The following is a 23,919-nucleotide window of genomic DNA, read 5'->3' as shown; positions in this document are numbered from 1 at the left end:
TTTTTTTTTTTTGTGGTACGCGGGCCTCTCACTGTTGTGGCCTCTCCTGCTGTGGAGCACAGGCTCCAGACGCGCAGGCCCAGCGCCCACGGCTCACGGGCCCAGCCGCTCCACGGCATGTGGGATCCTCCCGGACCAGAGCACAAACCCACAGCCCCTGCATTGGCAGACGGACTCTCAACCACTGCGCCACCAGGGAAGCCCCCATGTCTCTTTTTAATTTGCAGTTTATTTGTTAAAGAGTACAAATTATTTTTCCTGTGAGTTTCCCATACTCTGAATTTTGCTGATTACATCCCTGTGATTTTGTTTAATATTTTCTCTGTCTTGTTCCCTATAAATTGATAGTTGCATCTAGTGCTAATAGAGTTAGGATTGATTATTTTGGCCATACTACTGCAAGAATAGTGGTATATACTTTCAGCAGTGGGTACATTATATCTGTTTGTCTCCTTTTTTGTGATTGTAACAGCTATTGATAGTCAATGCTAAGATCCATTAATTCATTGGAAGTTGAAAAATGGTGGTATTCTATTCTTTCAAGCTTTCTACAATTTTTAGCTGGAATATTTCCACACAGAGAATGTTTCCCTTATTTACCACTGTTTATGTGGTACAATTTGGTAGGATCATCAGGATAAACGCTTGGTTCTTTGTCTTTATTATTGATTTTTAAAATAATGAGTTGATTCTTTAGAATCCTTCAATAGTGAGCATTTGGGTTTTTTGTTTTATTTTTAGTGTCAATATGAACCCATGCCTTTAAATATATTTGATGTATTTTACTTCATCGAAGTTATTATTATTTTGATACTCAAGTATTTTCATCTCTGGCCAGTGGTAGTCTCTTTAAGTTGGCTCTTACGTCCTTTTCATACAAGTCTGCTGGTCACTGATAGTTTCCTTGCTTTCTGGTGTGACAGGCATTCTAAGTTCATCTTGTACATTCCCTGCCTCAGACCTAGAATGAACTAGTAGAAGAAAGAAAATTAAGTGATTTCAGCATGTTCTTCTGAGGCAGTAATTTTAGCATTTGGAAGCAACTGTGGAGATCAGTTAATATATTATAGTCCACACACGGACCTTAAACATGACTAGTGACATAAAAAATACTCATTGTCAACTAAGCTTCCTATTTTAAACATTAAGTGTTTTGCCTTGTGATTATGTAAGGTGATTTTTTATTTTCTTTGTAGGCTTTGCCAATCAGTCAGAAGATGATCAGGTGAATGTAATGGGTTTTCGCTTCTTAGGAGGTTCCCGAGTTACTCTTCTTGCTTCCAAAACCTCTCGTAAGTAAAGCCGTGGTATTATTGCTTTTGAAAAGTTCTATTAAGAACAGTGCATCACAGATCATCGCCACATCAAAGATTTCTGCAAGGGTGATGTTAGATATTGAAAACTAAGAGCCATTATATTAGTTATGAAGATAGACTCCTGTTTTATTAGTGATACTTAACTTTGGTTTTGGGGATGAGGAGAGTTTGATAGAGGAATTTAAAGAACTGAAAAATGTTTTTGAGATAGGTATATGGTGAACTAGGTTTTAGGAGTTACTAGAAACTGGAGTTAATTTTTTGGGGGTATGTGTATATTCTTATATCCTCCTTTTGGACACTTGCAAAGATGAAAGTGAAAGTGAATAACTTTTGCTGAGATTAATCTCAGTAGAATGAAAAGTAGTAATTGTATAGTCAAGTTTGAATTTCATACTTAAATATGCTTTATTGATTTGTTTGCTTCATATGAGAATAATGGTTGAAACTACTCAATGTAAAACTGACTTCTGATGTATGTAGATAATGAAGCTACTAAACTCACTGAGTTTTATATACCTTCTTGGAAATAAATTAAAATATTAAGAAAGGAAGTGTTCAACAAATTTTAGGTACACTAAGGGTATTAGGGGAAATGAATGTGTGTGTATGTATACATATATATAAGTCTGAGTACACTCCAGTTTTTAAAATCTCTGCCATTTGTACAACGGGTTTCATTTTCTATCAATACTTTATGGATTTGCAGTTTTAGTTGGTTATTTCTTTTATAATTAGAAAATATAGTAAAATAAGGATACGTTCTTTTTGAAAAATGAAGATGTTAACAGGGGGAACATATATACATCCTTATTTTAGAAACTATAATGAAGTTTCTGTGGTTAAAATCATAACAGCTTCTGGAATGTGTAGGTTGGTGGCTAGTGAAATAGATTTGGAAACAACTAAAAATTAAAGAATAAGATACACAAATTAAAGACATTTCTGAGAAGAATGAGAGAATTTTGTACTTTTCGTGGTCTTTGTAATTGGTCATGATTGTAGTCTTCTTTACATTGGCACCATTTTGCTTTGATTAATTTTAATCTTCAGTTGGTTGATGGAATCATTTTTGTACATTTCTCTTTGTTAAAATGTTCTCCTTAGTTATACTAAAAAATTGTTGCCAACATTTCTTTGGGAAATTATACACATCTGTTTGATTTCAGTTGATGATGCTGTATGATGAATCTGCAATTGAGACCATTTAAAAAAGGCAAACATTTATTTGTGCAAATGAGGGTATTTATGTCCTAATGCATTATATTTATTCTTTTTTAGATAAAGTAACTCTTAGAACATTGCTGTTGCCCATAGTTACTTTATCATTCTCTAAATTTCACCAAATATCCATGTATATAACTGATTTATTCACATTCATCTTAATATATGGTAATGAATGCCTTGACACAGCTACAGTGTGGGCAGACAGACTAAATAATGGAATTGGACAGAAACTATTACATAAAGAATCAAATGAACTGTGTAAACTGAAACATGAAGTGTAGCCATTGCAATTCCCTGATGGTTATTTTGGTCTCAGTGATGTCCAGAATTCTACCTAGGGAATGTCCTTGGAGATGAAGGAGATAGATACGAAGAAAATACAATGGGATGGAGTCAAGATGGTGGAGTAGGAGGACGCGGAGTTTGTGTCTCCTCACAACTAGGGCACCTACCAGGCACTGGTGGGGGACCACGGACACCTAAGGAGATGGGAGGAACCCCTGAGCAACTGGGTAGGATGTGGGGGTGGGGAGGGAGCATAGGGAGAGGTGGGGGCAGTTTGGGACCAGTGCCCCTGAGGGGTAGCTGAGGGAGGGGAGGTACTCGTATGCCTGGAGTGGTCCACTCATGATGAGAGGAGCAATGGGGATGGGGAAGAGACCCTTGGGGGATTGGAGTGAACACAGCCAGCATTTCCCCTGCCCATTTGGGCTCTGGGGAGTCTGCTGAGGTCCCAGGCCTGATCCTCTGCCCTCTGAGGCCCTCTCCAGCTGTGTGAGTCCTGAGGGCATGGGAGGGAGGGAGAGGGAGAAGGGAGAGGAAAAGTGGAGGCCAGACGGGATTGGTGGCCCTGCGGGGGGAGGTAGCTGGGGGAGGGGAGGGGTTCCCACGCTCGGGAGGGTCCCACTATGGTGAGGGGATCAGCGGGGAGCCTGCTGAGGTCCAGAGCCTGATCCTCTACACTCCGAGGCACCCTGAGCCTAAGCCTCGCCCCCACACCCTCACCCAGGGCCTAACCTCCGAACTCCTCACTCTGAGGCCCCCCTCCGGCCCTGCTGCCTTTTCCAGCCCTGCAGGTCCTAAGCCTAGGCCCCGCCCCCACCTAAGCCCCGCCCCCACAGCCAAGACCTTTTCCAGCTTTTTTTTTTTTAGGTGTGGTTATGTTTTTTTTCTTTTTCATGTTTATTTATTTTGGCTGCACTGGGCCTTAGTTGTGGCACACTGGATCTTTGTTGCAACATGTTAAGTTGTGGCATGCATGTGGAATGTAGTTCTCCGACCAGGAATCGAATCCCGGCCTCCTGCATTGGGAGCGTGGAGTCTTCACCACTGGGCCACCAGTGAAGTCCCTATGGTTCTGTTTTACCTTGTTGTTGCATGTATATCTTTATTTTTTTTAAAAAGTTTTTATTTTTCTAATTTTACTTTATTTTTTATTCTTTGTTATTGTACTGCTCCTTTTTTTTTTTTTTTTGCTGCACCATGTGGCTTGCAGGATCTTGATTCCCAGGCTGGGTGGGGCAGGCCTGAGCTCCTGTGGTGAGAGAGCTCTGTCCAAACTGCTGGACTAACAGAGAACCTCAGATACCAGGGAATATTAATTGGAGTGAGGTCTCTCAGAAGTCCTCATCTCGGCACCAAGACCCAGCTCTACCCAACTGCCTGCAAACTCCAGTTCTGGATGCCTCAGGCCAAATGACCAGTAAGACATGAACATAGCACCACCCATCAAAAAAAATGACATGACAAACAAATATGTTACAGACAAAGGAGCAAGGTAAAAACCTACAAGACCAAATAAATGAAGAGGAAATAGGTAAACTACCTGAAAAAGAATTCAGAGTAATGATAGTAAAGATGATCCAAAATCTAGGAAATAGGTTGGAGGCACAGATTGAGAAAATACAAGAAATGTTTAACAAAGACTAGAAGAACTAAAGAACAAACAAACAATGATGAACAACACAATATCTGAAATGAAAAATACATTAGAAGGAATCAATAGCAGAATTACTGAGGCAGAAGAACAAATAAGTGAGCTGGAAGATAGGATGGTGGAAATAACTGCTGAGGAGCAGAATAAAGAAAAAAGAATGAAAAAAATTGAGGACAGTCTCAGAGACCTCTGGGACAACATTAAACACACCAACATTCAAATTATAGGGGTTGCAGAAGAAGAAGAGAAAGAGTCTTAGAAAATATTTGAAGAGGTTATAATCGAAAACTTTCCTAACATGGGAAAGGAAATAGCCACGCAAGTCCAGGAAGTGCAGAGAGTCCCATACAGGATAAACCCTAGGAGAAACACACCCAGACACGTATTAATCAAACTAACAAAAATTAAATTCAAAGAAGAATATTAAAAGCAGCAAGGGAAAAGCAACAAATAACAAACAAGAGAATCCCCTTAAGGTTATCAGCTGATTTTTCAGTAGAAACTCTGCAGCCCAGAAGGGAGTGGCATGATGTATTTAAAGTGATGAAAGGGGAAAACCTACAACCAAGATTACCCAGCAAAGGTCTCACTCAGATTCGATGGAGAAATTAAAAGCTTTACAGACAAGCAAAAGCTAAGAGAATTCAGCACCACCAAACCAGCTTTACAACAAATGCTAAAGGACCTTCTCTAGGTGGGAAACACAGAGAAGAAAAAGACCCACAAAAACAAACCCAAAACGATTAAGAAAATGGTAATTGGAACAGACATATCAATAATTACCTTGAATGTAAATGGATTAAATGCTCCAACCAAGACAGACTGGCTGAATGGATACAGAAACAAGACCCGTATGTATGCTGTCTATAAGAGACCCACTTCAGACCTAGGGACACATACAGACTGAAAGTGAGGGGGTGGAAAAAGATATTCTATGCAGATGGAAAACACAGGAAAGCTGGAGTAACAATACTTATATCAGATAAAATAGACTTTAAAATAAAGACTATTATAAGAGGTAAGGAAGGACACTATATAATGATCAAGGGATCAATCCAAGGAGAAAACATAACAATTATAAATATTTATACACACAACATAGGAGCACCTCAATACAAAAGGCAAATGCTAGTAGCCTTTAAAGGGAAAATCGAAAGTAACATAATAATAGTGGGGGCCTTTAACACCCCACTTACCCCAAAAGACAGATCATCCAGACAGAAAATAAATAAGGAAACACAAGCTTTAAATGACACAATAGACCAGATAGATTTAAATGATATTTATAGGACATTCCACCCGAAAGCGACAGAATACACTTTCTTCTCAAGTGCACATGGAACATTCTCCAGGATAGATCATATCTTGGGTCACAAATCAAGCCTTGGTAAATTCAAGAAAATTGAAATCGTATCAAGTATCTTTTCCAAGCACAATACTATGAGACTAGATATCAATTACAGGAAAAAGTCTGTAAAAAATACAAGCAAATGGAGGCTAAACAATATGCTACTAAATAACCAGAGATCACTGAGGAAATCAAAGAGGAAATCAGAAAATACCTAGAAACAAATGACAATGAAAACACGACAACCCAAAACCTATGGGTTGCAGCAACAGCAGTTCTAAGAGGGAAGTTTATAGCGATACAATCTTACCTCAAGAAACAAGAAAGATCTCAAATAATCAACCTAACCTTACACCTAAAGCAATTAGAGAAAGAAGAACAAAAGTACCCCAAAATTAGCAGAAGGAAAGAAATCATAAGATCAGATCAGAAATAAATGAAAGAGAAATGAAGGAAATGATAGCAAAGATCAATAAAACTAAAAGTTGGTTCTTTGAGAAGATAAACAAAATGATAAGTCATTAGCCAGACTCATCAAGAAAATAAGGGTGAAGACTCAAATCAATAGAATTAGAAATGAAAAAGGAGAAGTATCAACTGACCCTGCAGAAATACAAAGGATCATGAGAGATTATTAAAAGCAACTATATGCAAATAAAATGGACAACCTGGAATAAATGGACAAATTCTTAGAAAAGCACAACCTTCTGAGACTGAACCAGGAAGAAATAGAAAATATAAACAGACCAATCACAAGCACTGAAATTGAGACTGGGATTAAAAATCTTCCAACAAAAGCCCAGGACCAGATGGCTTCACAGGCGAATTCTGTCAAACATTTAGAGAAGAGCTAACACCTATATCCTTCTCAAACTCTTCCAAAATATACCAGAGGGAGGAACACTCCCAAACTCATTCTACAAGGCCACCACCGTCACCCTGATACCAAAACCAGAAAAAGATGTCACAAAGAAAGTAAACTACAGGCCAATATCACTGATGAACGTAGATGCAAAAATCCTCAGTAAAATACTAGCCAACAGAATCCAACAGCACATTAAAAGGATCATACACCATGATGAAGCGGGGTTTATCCCAGGAATGCAAGGATTCTTCAATATATGCGAATCAATCAATGTGATACACGATATTTACAAATTGAACGAAAAATACCATATGATCATCTCAATAGATGCAGAAAAAGTTTTCAACAAAATTCAACACCCATTTATGATAAAAACCCTCCAGAAAGTAGGCTTATTGGGAACTTACCTCAACATAATAAAGGCCATATATGACAAACCCACAGCCAAGATCGTTTTCAGTGGTGAAAAACTGTGTAACCATTTAGTCTAAGATCTGGAACAAGACAAGGTTGCCTACTCTCACCACTGTTATTCAACGTAGTTTTGAAAGTTTTAGCCACAGCAGTCTGAGAAGAAAAGGAAATAAAAGGAATCCAAATCGGGAAAGACGACATAAAGCTGTCTGTTTGCAGATGACATGATACCATACATACAGAATCCTAAGGATGCTACCAGAAAGCTACTAGAGCTAATCAATGAATTTGGTAAAGTAGCCGGATACAAAATTAATGCTCAGAAACCTCTTGCATTTCTATACACTAATGATGAAAAATCTGAAAGACAAATTAAGGAAACACTCCTATTTACCATTGCAAGAAAAAGAATAAAATACCTAGGAATAGGGCTTCCCTGGTGGCGCAGTGGTTGAGAGTCTGCCTGCCAATGCAGGGGATGCAGGTTTGTGCCCTGGTCCGGGAAGATCCCACATGCCGCAGAGCAGCTGGGCCCGTGAGCCATGGCCGCTGAGCCTGTGCGTCCGGAGCCTGTGCTCTGCAATGGGAGAGGCCACAACAGTGAGAGGCCCGCATACCGCAAAAAAAAAAAAACAAAAACAAAAAACCCTAGGAATAAACCTACCTCAGGAGACAAAAGTCCTGTATGCAGAAAAGTATAACACAATGATGAATGAAATTAAAGATGATAGAAACAGATGGAGAGATATACCATGTTCTTGGATTGGAAGAATCAACATTGTGAAAATGACTATACTACCCAAAGCAATCTACAGATTCAGTGCAATCCCTATCAAACTACCAATGGCATTTTTCATAGAACTAGAACAAAAAATGTCACAATTTATATGGAAACACAAAAGACCCCAAATAGCCAAAGCAATCTTGCGAAAGAAAAACGGAGCTGGAGGAATCAGGCTCCCTGACTTCAGACTATACACCAAGCCACAGTAATCAAGACAGTATGGTACTAGCACAAAAACAGAAATATACATCAATGGAACAGGATAGAAAGCCCAGAGATAAACCCACACACATATGGTCACCTTATTTTTGATAAAGTAGGCAAGAATATACAATGGAGAAAAGACAGCCTTTTCAATAAGTGGTGCTGGGAAAACTGGACAGCGACATGTAAAAGAATGAAGTTGGGGCTTCCCTGGTGGCGCAGTGGTTGAGAGTCCGCCTGCCGATGCAGGGGACACAGGTTCATGCCCCGGTCCGGGAAGATCCCACATGCCACGGAGCGGTTGTGCCCGTGAGCCATGGCCGCTGAGCCTGTGCGTCCGGAGCCTGCGCTCCATAATGGGAGAGGCCACAACAGTGAGAGGCCCGCGTAACGCAAAAAAAAAAAAAAAGGAAAAAAAGAGTGAAGTTGGAACACTCCTTAACACCATACACAAAAAGAAACTCAAAATGGAGTAAAGACGTAAATGTAAGGTCAGACACTGTTAAACTCTTAGTAGAAATCATAGGCAGAACACCCTATGACATAAAACACAGCAAGATCCTTTTTGATCCACCTTCTAGAGACATGGAAATAAAAACAAAAGTAAACAAATGGGACCTAATGAAACTTAAAAGCTTTTGCACAGCAAAGGAAACCATAAACAAGACTAAAAGACAACCCTCAGGATGGGAGAAAATATTTGCAAATGAAGCAATTGACAAAGGATTAATCTCCAAAATTTACAAGCAGCTCAATGTCAATAAAGCAGAAAACCCAATCCAAAAGTGGGCAGAAGACCTAAATAGACATTTCTCCAAAGAAGGTGTACAGATTGCCAACAAACCCATGAAAGGATGCTAAACATCAGTAATCATTAGAGAAATGCAGATCAAAACTACAATGAGGTATCACCTCACACTGGTCAGAATGGCCATCATCAATAAATCTAGAAACAATAAATGCTGGAGAGGGTGTGGAGAAAAGGGAGCCCTCTTGCAGTGTTGGTGGGAATGTAAATTGATACAGCCACTATGGAGAACAGTATGGAGGTTCCGTAAAAAACTAAAAACAGAGCTACTATACGACCCAGCAACCCCACTACTCGGCATATACTCTGAGAAAACCATAATTCAAAAAGAGTCATGTACCACTTGACTGCTCATTTCAGCTCTGTTTACAATAGCCAGGACATGGAAGCAACCTAAGTGTCCATTGATACTTAGAAGATGTGGCACATATACGTGATGGAATATTACTCAGCCATAAAAAGAAATGAAATTGAGTTATTTGTAGTGAGGTGGGTGGACCTAGAGTCTGTCATACAGACTGAAATAAGTCAGAAAGAGAAAAACAAATACTGTATGCTAACACATATATATGGAATGTAAAAAAAAAAAAAAAAAACGGTTCTGAAGAAAGTAGGCGCAGGACAGGAAGACACAGATGTAGAGAATGGACTTGAGGACACAGGGAGGGGGAAGGGCAAGCTGGGAAGAAGTGAGAGAGTGCCATGGACCTATATGTACAGCCAAATGTAAAATAGATAGCTAGTCGGAAGCAGCCACATAGCACAGGGAGATCAGGTAGGTGCTTTGTGACCACCTAGAGGGGTGGGATATGGAGGGTGGTTAGGAGACGGAAGAGGGAGGAGATATGGGGATTTATATATATGTATAGCTGATTCACTTTGTTATAAAGCAGAAACTAACACACATTTGTGAAGCAATTATACTCCAAAAAAGATGTTTAAAAAAAAAAAAAAGACTGGAGTGAGGGGAAGACTGGGGAAGCTCCAAGGGGAATGATATGACAGCAGAGAATACCAGGGTGTTTGCCATGCACCATGGCAGGCATACTTAGTGTATTTTATTCCTTATATAATTGAAAAGAGTATGACTAGGGGAATGAGAGCAGATATATTCTTGAATTCTGGCTGAGGGTGACAAATTGAAGTTAAAAACCAATTTAAAGAGGTAATATATTTATAGAATTTGTCAACGTACCTTTGGGAATATAAATAAATATTTCACATGCACATATCGTATTACCTTAAGTTCCTTAAGCAAAAAGACTAAGGTAATTTTTGTACTCCCAACATTTCTTTCTTTATGAAATTGCACATAATAATTGCTCAATAAATGGTGAACTAAATAAAATAGGTAACTTTGATCTCAGAAAGTGTACAGTCTCTTTGCAGAGACTGAATATAATCATCTGGAAAGTTAAATAAGAGTACATGGTTGGGGCTTCCCTGGTGGCACAGTGGTTGAGAGTCCGCCTGCTGATGCAGGGGACGTGGGTTCGTGCCCCCGTCCTGGAAGATGCCGCGGAGCGGCTGTGCCCGTGAGCCATGGCCGCTGAGCCTGCAGGTCCGGAGCCTGTGCTCCGCAATGGGAGAGGCCCACATACCGCAAAAAAAAAAAAAAGAGTACATGGTTGTATGTATTAAGTGCACAGTAAACTGTAGAATTCTCTATATAAATTCAGAGAAATGCATTGTTATCAGGTGGTTAAAATTGATAGATAATCTTTGGATTATTTAAAGTTTAGCTAAAGTTCCAATCCCTGCTCTGTTATTAATTGGCTATATGACCTTGCAGATTATTGAAACTCTTCTGTTGCTATATTTATTCTTCTGTAAAATGGGGCTATTGTTATATAGCCAATAGCCTATTGGGCTGTTGAGGTTTAAACAAGAGAGTGAATGTGCAGTGCTTTAGGTAGTGATTGGCACATATAAGGCTTCTATAGATGGTAGAGAAATAAAGGTTTCTTGGGGTAGGTGAGACTGAAGCCAGATCCTGAGGAATAGGTAGAGTTTAGACAATTGGGGAAGAAGGATATATATCATGAATTATAGGTCTGACATTTAAATTGCTTTGTGACCTTTGCCAAGTCTCTGAAATTCTCTGTGCCTGGTTTTCCTTCTTATAAAAAATGGGTTTTTGTAGTTATAGTGCTTGATGTATGCATAGCTGGTGCTCTTATCATACTTGCTCTTATCATAGATGTGGTTATTGTCACTGATGTCATCATCATTGTCATCATTGTTGTCATCATAATCATCAGGGTAGGAGATAGACAAGACTTTGGCTGTCTTGGAGCTGATGTGTCAGGGAATGGAGGGAATGGAGGGAACCAAGATTTATAATTGGGGAAGGGTCTTATTGCAAAATCTCTCTTCAAATGAAAGAACTATTAGAAAAATAGAAAACTTTGATTATGATTACAGGGATTTAAGCTGCCTACTGTGTCCAGGATGTGGGCTTTCTATAGAATAAATTTTATTTCACATCAATTTTTTGAAACAAACTAATGATACCAGGTTGTACTTTTGCAATGGCTGTTTTCTTACCTTTTTTTGTTATGTTTGTTTGTTTTTTACCTTTTGAGTAAAGCTCTTTTTAGAAGGATCCAAATTTTGTGTTTTTACCATACTGAAACCTGTTATAAGATACATAGTTAAAATGACTATGCAGCTTGCTGTTGTGACCACATACCTTTGGAATGAGCTTTGAAGATGTTAAGTTGTTGATGCAGAAAATCACGATAAGGCAGTAGAATTATTTTTATTAAGCCAGTAGAAATTATATCTATATTCCAAAAAAGAAATCTTTGTCCTTTTGGTATTCATGTCAGAGTTAGTGATAATTCATATCGTTTCAGCTACTAGTTATGTGTTAATAAGCCTTTTCCTTAATTATTTTTTCTCTTTAGAACGATATCGCATCCAGAGTGAACAATTTGAGGATCTTTGGCTCATAACAAATGAGCTTATTATCCGCCTTCAGGAATATTTTGAAAAACAGGGAATCAAAGATTTCGCATGTTCTTTTTCTGGATCTGTGCCCCTTCAAGAATATTTCGAGTTGATTGATCATCATTTTGAGGTGTGTATGATCATAACCCGTATCATCTGTAATTTTTCAATATATGAAAGAAAGATGCTACAGAGGTAAGGATTCTAGTATACATGCTATTAGGCAGTGTACATCAAGTTGTTATTCTTATGTGGATGGTGGGGTTGTGAATCTGTTCCTGCCCTCTTGCCCAGTTTGTGATCAATTGTACACTTTTACAGAGTGGCTGCCTGGAGCTGTGGTCTGGCCTCAGAACAGAGCTGGTTTAATTCTCCCACATGGGGATTTAACCTTTGACCCCAATAACCCAGTGTTAAAACTATTTGAGCTTATTGGCAGCCAATTGGCTAACTAATTCTAGCAGGCCATAAATGAGGTGTGATTATAAAGTAAAGTGATTTTTCCTTTTCATTTTTAACAAGCACACCAGAACTTCTGCATCTGAATGAGGGTTAATCATGTAAAATATTCTCCAGTATCTGGCACAATGGGTGCTTAGTAAATGCTGAATGATTAAATGTCTAAATTAATGAGATCTGACAGTGACTTTGTTGCCTGGATATATTTGCATTTCTTCTTTGGAAGTACCTTCAGAGCCTGTGTTAGATTCTCTTGAGTATCTTGAGGGTGTCAAATCTTCATCCTTTGAAGATTGATTTGATATTTGGAAATAGTCAGGAGTCATGTTTTGTGAAAAAAATTGGACAATGAAAGTCATTGTTTTAAGTCCCATGTGTTAAAAAAAAAATTCACCAGGCTCTTCTTATTTGCCTATAAGTAGACTCTGTAGGGAATTACAAAGAGGAATTTCAAAAAAATTTTGCACTTTGTTTAAGGAAACATTGGTTCCCTAGAGTGGCTACTTTTTAAGGAATCAATAGGTTTTTGCATTTCAATTTGTAAACTATGGTGTGTGTTGTGTGTGTGTGTGTGTGTTAGTGAGAGAGGATGAGAGAGAGAAAGAGGGAGTGAGAGAGAGAATACGTCGTGTAAATTGTCAGTCACATGAGCATTCTACTTGATGTTCAGTCCCTTGAACATTCTAAGAGCATTGACTTTAACCTACAAATAAAGACTTCTTTGAATACAGTGTGAACATAAAGGGAAAATTTCAGTGCATACCATCCCATTGCAGATAACACGGCATTATCAAATAAATTGAATTTATTTGGGTCTTCCCTCATCTAAGCTGATAATATTGTATAGGACAGTATACTTTGACCAAATTGTGGCACGAAAATCAATAGTTTGGGAAATATGTTTAGGTACTCTAAGTATTGAGAACCTTTATAATTCTCTAGGATATATCTTAAGAAATTCCTGCTTCACTGTGCAAAGCTGGGGTCCAGTGAATTATGGAAGAGAGTTCACAGAAAGACTATACTAATTACCTATTTGTAATATTTAAAATAAAAAAATATTAGATTCTAATTGACTATGTTTGACATACAGTCCGCCTCCCTCCTCCCCGCCTTATTTGCTGGCTAGTAAATCCCTGGAGTTTCTACATCAGGGACATTTCCTTTCTGGGGAGGGACTTAGGGAATGTGGTGAACTATAGGCACTTTTGTTACACAGTTAAAATGGGCATGCTATACTTCCTTTGCTCTCTGGCCCCGCTCTACATTTTTTTTTTTTTTTTTTTTGCGGTACGCGGGCCTCTCACTGTTGTGGCCTCTCCCGTTGCGGAGCACAGGCTCCAGCGGCCATGGCTCATGGGCCCAGCCGCTCCGCGGCATGTGGGATCTTCCCGGACCCGGGCACGAACCCGCATCCCCTGCACTGGCAGGTGGACTCTCAACCACTGCGCCACCAGGGAAGCCCTACTTTTTTTTTTTTTTTTAATATGACTTTAAACTTTGAATCAAGGTGGCTTTTGGAATCTATGTGTCCCTTAGTGTAAGCTCCCTGAAAACAGGAATTTTTGTCTGTTTTATTCATTGTTGTAATTCCTAGGGTCTAGAACACTGCGTGGCACTAAGATCAATAAATATTTGTTAAATGTTGAAATTCTGACATGTGAAAACATTTCAATCACTGCTGTTGTGTTACACGTTCAAAGGAATGATAACCTGGCTGATGTCTCAGTTTTGAGAATATTTAAAAAATTTTTTGTTTCATGAATTGAGGAAATAAAGTATTATAGCAGGAAATCATATAAATAAAAGGGTGAATTATTGATAACTCTAATATTCTTTTTTAAAAATTTAGTTGTTATGTCACTTAACTTTTGGTAATGAAAGTTTTTTTTTTTCCTTCAAGAGAATATACTTTGATTTAGTTAGCTACTTAATGCTTCTGAAACTGGGGTTAAAAGAAGTTAATAAAATTCCAAGTTTTTTTTCCAATCATGTGTCGTTCTCCATACATGCACTGAAAAGGTAAGGAAGTTTGGTTTGATATCAGAAATGTAAACTATAATATGTTTGATTTCTGAACATTTTGAATATGATATTTACTTCAAAACTAGTTATGACTGTTTTGTTAAGTTGAATTAGCAGTTCACATGATCTGGGTTCATGGAGTATTCCCTATGACTTTGACTAGCTTTCTTTATTTTAATTGTATTAAATTCAAAAGTTATGAGAGGAGTTATACTGAAAAGAGTCATTTCTGATTCTCATCCTCCCACTATTCAGTCTCCTTTTTGGAGGCAATTTTTGATGTACAGTTTCTTGTTACCTTTCTAGAACTATTCTATGCAGTCACAACTATGTTACTATATAGATTAAAAAAAATACATGAATGATATTCTGTATTTCAGTTTTGCTTTGTTTCATTCAATGCATCTTTGGCTAGCATTGCTTATCAGTACCTGGTGGTCCTGCAAAGTCCTCTTTATTTATTCAACCTGTTCCTCTATTGATGAGTATTTTGATTATTAACATTATCTTACTATAATAGCAACAGAAAAATCCTATAATGAATATCCTTGTGTGTACATTACTTTTTGCAAGCTCACCCCTAGGATAAATTCCTGGAAGTGGGATTGCCAGGTCAAACGCTGTATGTTTGAGAGCTATTTGTATTAACTTTTCTGTGATTTTGCCCACTTTTCTGTTGGATTGTTGCTCTTCTTCTTACTCATTTGTTTGGGTTGTGGTCCTTTTTCATCAATTTGTAGATGCTTTCTAGATATTATAGGCATGGTTTTTTGTCTCTGTGGTTATTGCTATTATTTTTTACAGTTTGCTGTTTGTCTTATCACTTTACTTATAATGTTTTTCTCTACCTTTTTCCTTAACCACGTAGAATTAAAAAAATGTTTTTTAGCTAGTAATTTATCAGGGGTGTGTGTGTGTATGTGTGGCTTTTGACTTATAAAGATCTGTCTCATGCTAAGATTATTTTTAAAAATATAATTTTCTAACGCTTTGTTGTGTTTAAACTTTTGATTCCTCTGCAATTGATTTTGTTGTAAAGACTGGGGGAAAAATCCTTGTTCCTTTTTTCCCTTATGTATTTAATCAGTTATCACAAACATTTATTGAATGATCTATCTTTACCCCAATGACAACTGGGCCATTTTTACTAAATTTCTATTTGACCTATTTCACTGTATCATCTATGTATTCATGTATCGAATATCACAGTTTTAATTCTCTAAACTCTGTAACACACTTAAATTTCTTCTTTACTCTTTTCAAACTTTTATTGGCATTGCCAGTATCCTTACTTTAGACACGTTTTGTTGTGCACATTTAACCTGAATTAAAGAAATTCTTCATTGTAGTTGCGGATAAATGGCGAAAAATTAGAAGAACTCTTATCTGAAAGAGCTGTACAATTTCGGGCCATTCAACGCCGGCTATTAACAAGGTTCAAAGATAAAACACCTGCTCCTCTCCAACACCTGGACACCTTGCTAGATGGAACTTACAAGCAGGTTAGTATAATAACAGTGATAGTTTTATACTACTGGATATAATTTTTTCCCTCACCCTAGAGTCATGTACCAGACTATCAAGATAAGGTATTTCTTTCCTATGTAATTATGGAGCAGGAAATAGCACACAAGCTTTAGAGTTCGAATTTAAAGTCAAGCTCTGCCACTTTCTAATTATGTGACCTTGCGTAAATTAGATTAGATCCATCCATATTTTACTTCCCAGGGTTGTTGTGAGGATTTTCCATCTCTTATGTGAAGCACGCAGCTTAATGCCAGGCACATAGGATATGCTCGATAAATAGTACTATAATGATTAGTGTTATTATTGGACAATTCTTAGTACATCCCATAATTATCATCATAATTCTCAAATTGTCTTATAGAGCAATTAGATTACACTTCTAGTTTTATGTCAGTTGATGCTTTGAGATGGAATTCTTTTTTTAAAATTTATTTTATTAAAGTGTAGTTGGTTTACAATGTGTAAATTTCTGCTGTACAGCAAAGTGATTCAGTTATACATATATACATTATTTTTCATATTCTTTTCCATTATGGTTTATCACAGGATATTGAATATAGTTCCCTGTGCTATAGAGTAAGACCTTGTTGTTCATCCATTCTGTATATAATAATTTGCATCTGCTAATCCCAAACTCCCAATCCATCCTGCACCATCCCCTTGGCAACCACAAGTCTGTTCTCTATGTCTGTGAGTCTCTTTCATAGGTAAGTTCGTTTATGTCATATTTTATATTCCACATATAAGTGATATCATATGGTATTTGTCTTTCTCTTTCTGACTTACTACACTTAGTACGAGAATCTCTAGGTCCATCCATGTTGCTGTAATCACATTATTTCATTCTTTTTAATGGCTGAGTAGTATTCCATTGTATATATGTACCACATCTTCTTTATCTATTCATCTGTCATTGGACATTTAGGTTGTTTCCATGTCTTGGCTATTGTGAATAGTGCTATGAATAGTAGGGGTGCATGTACCTTTTTGAATTATAGTTTTGTCTGGATACATACCCAGGAGTGGGCTTGCCGGATCATATGGCACCTCTATTTTTAATTTTTAAGGAACCTCCATACTGCTTTCCATAGTGGCCACACCAACTTACATTCCCACCAACAGTGAAGGAGGGTTCCCTTTTCTCCATACCCTCTCCAGCATCTGTTATTTGTAGACTTTTTAATGATGGCCATTCTGACCGTTGTGAGGTGGTGCCTCATTGCAGTTTTGATTTGCATTTCTCTAATAATTAGCGATGTTGAGCATCTTTTCATGTGTCTGTTGGTCATGAGATGGAATTCTTAAATAGCCCTTTGTTCTAAATCAAAAAGTCTATTTTCTTCATCTTCCTGATTCGTCCTTCTACCAGTGGTTTATCATTTGCATGACTAGAGTGATCTGGGTCTCACTCTTAAGGTATTATGTCTTCAAAAACTATTCAAAATTATCATCTCAGGCTTGAAATAATAATTTTTAAAATTCAAATTTTATGGGTCATGCCTTTGCCAGTTCCACTATAAAGAAGTCAGCTTTGAATAACTGCATTATGTCTTCTCATATTTCTATACAATATCACTAATCTGTTTCAGAATCGGTGTTGGTGATATGAATATTCTGTTGATTTTTTGATTGAATGTTTTTGTTGAGATAGTTGTGTATTCCCATGCAGTTGTAACAAAAAATACAGCTAAATCTCATGTATCCTTTACCCACTTTCTTCCAGTAGTAGCATTTTGTAAAACTATAGCATAATATCACAACCAGGGTATTGACATTGATAAAATCTATAGATTTTCTTCAGATTTCCACAATTTTACTTATACTCATTTGTGGGTGTATTAAGTTCTATACAGTTTTATCACACATGCAGGTTTGTGTATCCACCACCACATTCAAGACACCAAACAGCTCCATCACACAAGACTCCCTCATGTTGCCTTTTATTAACAGAACTCCCCTCCCGTCCACTGCTCTCTACCACATTCTGTTGTTTTTGAAAGAACGAATCAGGTATTTTTTTTTATAGTTGGCTTTTCTAGAGGAAAGAAAAATAGCTTACCATGTAAACATCAATAAATGTATTGATAATACATTTGCTTCTTGAAATTTTCATTGTTATTTGAAAATTAGTAGCAATTTGAGGGACAGTCTATAACAATAGTAGGGTATTGGAAAGAACACTGGGCTTGAAGTCCAGAGACCCCAGTTCTGTCACTTATTAGCTATGCGGCTTTTGGCAATTCCCTTACCTTCCCAGAACTTCAGTTTCTTTCTATAAAATGGAATAACTACTCACTGTGTTGTTACAAAGATTCTATTCCATAATGGATGTAGAAATGCTTGGTAAATTGTTCTACAAATATAGACTGCCAATTTCTTTTGTGCTGGAGCAATTATGTGACTCTTAGGTTAGTAGACACTAACGCTCTTTCTGTTCCCTTCTTTTTTCTCTCTTTGGTACACTTTTTGTTTTGGTTTGTTTTTCATTTTCTTTCTTTTTTTCCTCCTCCTTCTTCTTCATATCTCTTTGATGACTTCTCTCATTATTAGGTTTCCTGCCACACCTGCACTTGGGGCTGAAGAAACGCTGAATCTTATCTTTAATGGTGCTGTATCTTTTTGTGGACACAATGGCAGAGGGGTCTTTAAAGGAGTTTGATGAGGGTGCTTGATTTAACGCTTTCCATATTTTCTATATAGCAAGGCTTCCTTTGTCTTTTATACATTCTCAGTTCTGGGGTTTATTTTATTATGCTTAACTCCAGGTTGGGTTTTTCCATGATTTTTAGTATGGACAAGATGATCAAAACCATAGAGTTTTGCTTGAATCTATGTGTTAAGTCTCCATTCTTTTTAGATCAAAAAAGAGAATGAACAAGCTTTTGAAAGAAACATATGAATACTATAAGAAATTTGACTTAGTTTTAATGCAATTTACTACTTAGTTTTATTATATATATTAAGATTATACAAAATGCTAAATTCTCAAACTTAGTTCTTTATCATCTTCTTAGAAATATGATCACTTTTGTATGTTTTTGTATCTTTCTAGACCTCTTTTCTTTGCATTCAAAAACAAAATGTTGTTTTGTGAGGCTAAAAAATTCATAAATAGTATCATACTATATGTATTAGTCTGCCTCTCTTTTTTGTTTTTCTTCCAACAGTATGTACTGGAGCTCTTTTCACACTATGTAGATCTACTTCTCTATTTGTAATGGCTGCATAGTATTCTGTAATCTAGACATTCTGTAGTCTGGAAAAACAGTTTATTGAAAGATAAATCTTAAAAATAGTTTTTATGCTGAGTCTAACACTGAGAAAAATCCCTTTTAGACAATTCTATTGTGACTAGACAGGTGTATGACATACCTCACTATCACATACCTTTGGTTTAGTGTAAACTTATCTTTATACTTTCCCTGGCTAGGGGGCAGATTACTTGGATGACTTACTTGGCAGATTAGCCAAGCCCATGAAATAATGATTTGTGCTGGAGCCTGTCCTTACTCTCCATGGCATAACACCATTGCATGAGTGTCACTAGATTTGTAAAGTGTTTTCCTAATGTGTCAGTTTAAAATTAGTTCTGCTACCTGTGTGGAGTCCTTGTTTTCTCATGTGCAAGGGGCTTTTAATTTTCTCTTTTCTGTGCATCTTAGTGCCACTTTAGTTTTAGTTGGATAAGCATTCTGAGCTGTACATTGATAAATTTACTTCCTGTCCACTTATCACCAGGCATCTGGAAGATGCTATATTGTCATCATTTAATGAAGTGGTGATAACTGGTTTATGTGAAAATAGAAGCAGAAGTCAGTAGCCTCCTAAAACTAGTGTGTAAACTCTCTGAAGGCAGAGACCTTTTTTTTCTTTTGTCTTATTCACTACTATATTCTTAGCACAATACACTTCTTGTCATGTTATAGGTGCTTAATAAACATTTGTTCTAGGAATGAATGCTTTCTTGCCACTAAGATAATTTCTTGAAACTGGATGTCTTGGATAAGGGCAATCCTACAAAGAACAGAGCAGCAGAGAATTCTTTCAGTTCAGGCTCATGAATCACTAGGATGATTTATTCTAAAATCCTCAAAAGCCACTAAAAAAATGAAACTCTTCTCGCTTCCTAAATAATATTGTTGGAGGACTCAGGTAAACTGCCATAGCTAGGAAGGTTTTATCGCTGAAAATTCTTGACTAAAGAAATCTTTTCTATTCCTTTTTTGTGAGTATGTGTGTGCCAGAGTTAAGTATGAAATAATCATCTGTTGAAATATCTCAATGCAGATACAGAGGTTAAATTTCATCATATTGTAAGTATAATGAAAATTTCATCATATTCTAAGTGTAATGAGAATTATTTGAGATCTTTCAGTATTAATACCTGTCCAGAAGCATGAAAAGTTTGATTGTCTTCATTTTCCATTTACGTAATTGTTGGGTTCTTTCTCTTGGAAACAAAATTTCTTTCATAAAATGTATCCTCTGAACAGTGAGGATAGGATGTAGAAATGTAGAACTGAGGAAGTTTGGGGGTCTTATGGGTGCTAGATATCCAGGAACTGCTATGAATTCCAATAAAGTCCTTAGGACAAACTGAAAGTGAAACCCAAGTCCCTTCATATACGAATGATTAAGCATTGCTGAGTTGGCTGTAATGTGAAATAGTTGGTATGGTACATTTACTCGTGTAATAGAGTTAGTGATGGTACGTTCGTAGGTTCTGAGGTCAAAGTTTGGCTTACTAGCTCTGCACTCAGTAATGATAGCTATTGTTATTTAGGAACCAAAAAGTCAATTTACCAGGTACAGGGATAGGTAAGGTCAGGGTGGGAGGGCAGAATGGCTTCTGTGCCCTTGGTGTTTAGCAGAAACTCTGGGTACCACTAGTTTACATGGTGAGGCCAGTGAAGTGGGTCTGCAATCTTCGAGTGACTTGGGATGTAGGTGCCTTTGAATCTGGTCCAGCAAGAGCCTGTTAGAGAAAGCCACTGCTTCTAAGGTTGCGGTAAGACATCCAACATTGTTTCCTTTAAATGCATGCTAATAAATGTTCTAGAGTTTGAAGTGGCGTATCTGACTTATTCTAGTATAATGATTAAGAACTCTGTGTCTAGAGACAGCTTACTTGTATTCCAGTCCTGGCTCTGTGACCTTGGGCAAATTACTTAAACAAAAAGAAAGCCAACCCTCCTAAACCTCAGTTTTCCCATCTGTAGAATGGTGCCTCCTTCATTGGCTTGTTGTGAGGACTGAAATGTGTAAAGACATTAATTGCTTAGAATAGTGCTTGGAACACAATAATCTCTCAATAAATGTTAACTACAAATCTGAGGATAGTTTTTCATCTTTATTTGACTAATAAGTTATGCCATATCAAAAATGGTGCTATTCATTGATCAGAAAAAAGAGGTTATAATACATCATCTTTCTGAAACTTCGCTATGTGTCAGCATCACAAATCTAGATCTCAGCTAAGAAACATGAAGATCATGTATCCTCAGGGGCATCCCCAAACTCCTCTAGCGTAACTGCCTTGGGTGTTTGGTTCCAGAGAGGATACCAAAAGGAAAGGCGCTTCAGGATCATGAGGTCAAGTGGCCATCTTCCCAAAATCCCTGATTGTTTCATCTGGATGTATTCTTAGAAGGAAAATTGCTCAATCAAAAAATATTTCTCACTCACACACACACACCACACACACACACGTACACATACGTATTGCTTAGCAAAAATGTACTAAATTATAGTTACTCCAGCAGTATATAAAAATGTCTATTTTGTAGGTATTATTGTTTTGATCTTTACAATTCTTAACTGAAAAAATAATTTGACTGTTATTTCAATCTTTCTTTCTTTGCTTACCAGTGAAATTGAACATTTAAAAAATGTTCATTGGCCATTTATCTTTCTTCTCTTGTGATTTACGTATGTAAAACCTTTTGTTCAATAGTATATCAGGTAGTTCAGCTTTTTCTTATTTTGTGTATATTGAGTGGCAATCTTTTAGCATAGTTCTGTCATGCATAAAAAATACCTTGTGTATGTAAGGAATGTAATCTCTCTTCATATGTAAAAGAAGTTTTACCAATTTGGCATTTGCCTTTTATTTTTATTTATGATGTTTTTTAGACAAGTAAAATTTATAAAGTATTTACATAATAAAGTCTATTCATCTTTTTCCTTTAGGTTTCTCTGTCTAGGAAAGTCTTCCCATGCCAAGAGTATTATCGACCTATAATTTATTTTAACATTTTTATGCTATTATTCTTTTTTTTTGTGGTGTGCGGGCCTCTCACTGTTGTGGCTTCTCCCGTTGCGGAGCACAGGCTCCAGACGCGCAGGCTCAGTGGCCATGGCTCACGGGCCCAGCCGCTCCGCGGCATGTGGGATCTTCCCGGACCGGGGCACGAACTCGTGTCCCCTGCATCGGCAGGCGGACTCTCAACCACTGCGCCACCAGGGAAGCCTGCTATTATTCTTTATATATACTTTTTTAATCCATCTGGAATGTATTCTGCAATTTAGTGAGAAGCTAATCTCCTCGCCAAAAATGGTGAGCTAGTTGTCTCAGCCCCTGTTAACTGCATGATCCATTTTTCTCTTACTGAGCTGAAATACTACTTGTATCATTTAACAATTTTACTGTATAGCAAACTACCCCAAACCGTAGTGGTTTAAAACAACAGTTCATTATTGTTCATGAGTCTCTGAATCAGCTGGGCAGTTCTGTTGACCTGGGCCATGGTTGGCTGTTCTTGTTTGAATTCACTCCTGTGTCTCTGGTTAGCTGGTTGCTCAGCTGGGGACTGGATGGCCTAGGATGTGCTTACTTACGTATTGGCATTTGGCTCACAGTTAGATGGGGTGATTGTACCACATGTCTCTCCTGTGTGGCAGGCTGGCCTGGGCTTGTTTACATGGTGGCTACAGGTCCCGGTGCACAAGTATTCTTCAAGGCTCTGCCTGTGCCATGTCTCTAACTCCCCAGATCAAAGGGTTGGGGAAATAGACTCTGCTTCTTTATTTGAGTCGAGAACTGTGGGCAGTTTTACAATTTACCCTAATTCTAAATGAGCATATACTAAATTAGCAAAATGTTTTGAAAGATAATTTTTTTCAACCTTTCCTAATCCTTTCCTAATCCTTTCCTAATCCTTGAACTTAGGTTTTCTGTACTTTTAACTTTGAAACCTAAATTTTTGTTGTTATTAAAATTTTATTAATTCATAACCAGTTATGGTCTATGGATTTTAAAGATAATTTCTCTTATAATTAGATTTGTCAAGAGTTATTTAAAGCAAACAGAGCATCTGTGCTGTTTTCAGGCTAGTGAAACTGCCTGAATACTTACCTATGTGCTTAGTTATGGTCAGTTGTTTTGGGGATGGAATCTGTTATCTAGTCTCCTTGTAGGTCCCCACCATAGTCCTGTCCAGGGTGGGCGTTATGGGTGTGTGATCTGTGCAGTCACAGAGCCCTGTGTTTGGTTGAATGCTCTGTGGTAGCCGTCGTGAAATTCTTAATACTTTTTGAACAAGAGGCCCCATATTTTCATTTTGCCCTGGGCCCCTCAAATAATGTAGGTGGTTCTTGCCCTGTTGGGATACTAACTAACTTTTAATGAGTAGAACAAGACAATTGGGAGCTCAAATACAGAGTAGAATTCAAAGACATACTGGTTTTATTACCACTACCCCAAAACCACCTGTAAGTTTCCCCAAAGATGAACAAAAAGGGATGCAGTGGGCATCAATGAGCTCCTCTGAAGAGCTCAAAGACTTCTTTCTGGGAAAGGCATCTTGGTTAACTGACAATGAAGTGACAAGGGTTATCTCATTTAAGAGTATCATCCTGCAATTAGCTGTCTCTAGGCACGTTGTGGGTGGCAGCCTCTTTTTAGATTTCCATCCTGTGGGTCACTGGCTTCAAGGTGCACCGTGAATAGTTATGAGTTTTGGTGCACAAAGGCTTCAGCCAACCACTTTTCTCCTGTTTTTAACTGCAGGTTATTTCTTATATCCTTATCTTTGATTGGACAGGAACCCCAAAAC

At 37.6% G+C, this 23,919-nt stretch overlaps 1 protein-coding gene across 17 annotated transcripts in view; it reads left to right on the top strand.

Moving 5' to 3' along the window:
• BBS9 (Bardet-Biedl syndrome 9) overlaps positions 1–23,919 on the top strand; it is a 442,463-nt gene that overhangs the window by 214,683 nt on the left and 203,861 nt on the right. For all 17 annotated transcript variants that reach the window (XM_027102231.1, XM_027102227.1, XM_027102230.1 and 14 more), the window contains 3 exons: positions 1,197–1,292; positions 11,812–11,984; positions 15,688–15,840. In XM_027102231.1, the coding sequence (XP_026958032.1) occupies positions 1,197–1,292; positions 11,812–11,984; positions 15,688–15,840 (422 nt within the window). The remainder of the gene's footprint in view (positions 1–1,196; positions 1,293–11,811; positions 11,985–15,687; positions 15,841–23,919) is intronic.

The sequence above is a fragment of the Aethalodelphis obliquidens genome, unplaced genomic scaffold, assembly GCF_003676395.1.
Source record: "Aethalodelphis obliquidens isolate GAN/ISIS:26980383/991018 unplaced genomic scaffold, ASM367639v1 scaffold5, whole genome shotgun sequence".
In the NCBI taxonomy this organism is placed as follows: Eukaryota; Metazoa; Chordata; class Mammalia; order Artiodactyla; family Delphinidae; genus Aethalodelphis; species Aethalodelphis obliquidens.
This window is presented reverse-complemented; position numbering and strand designations above follow the sequence as displayed.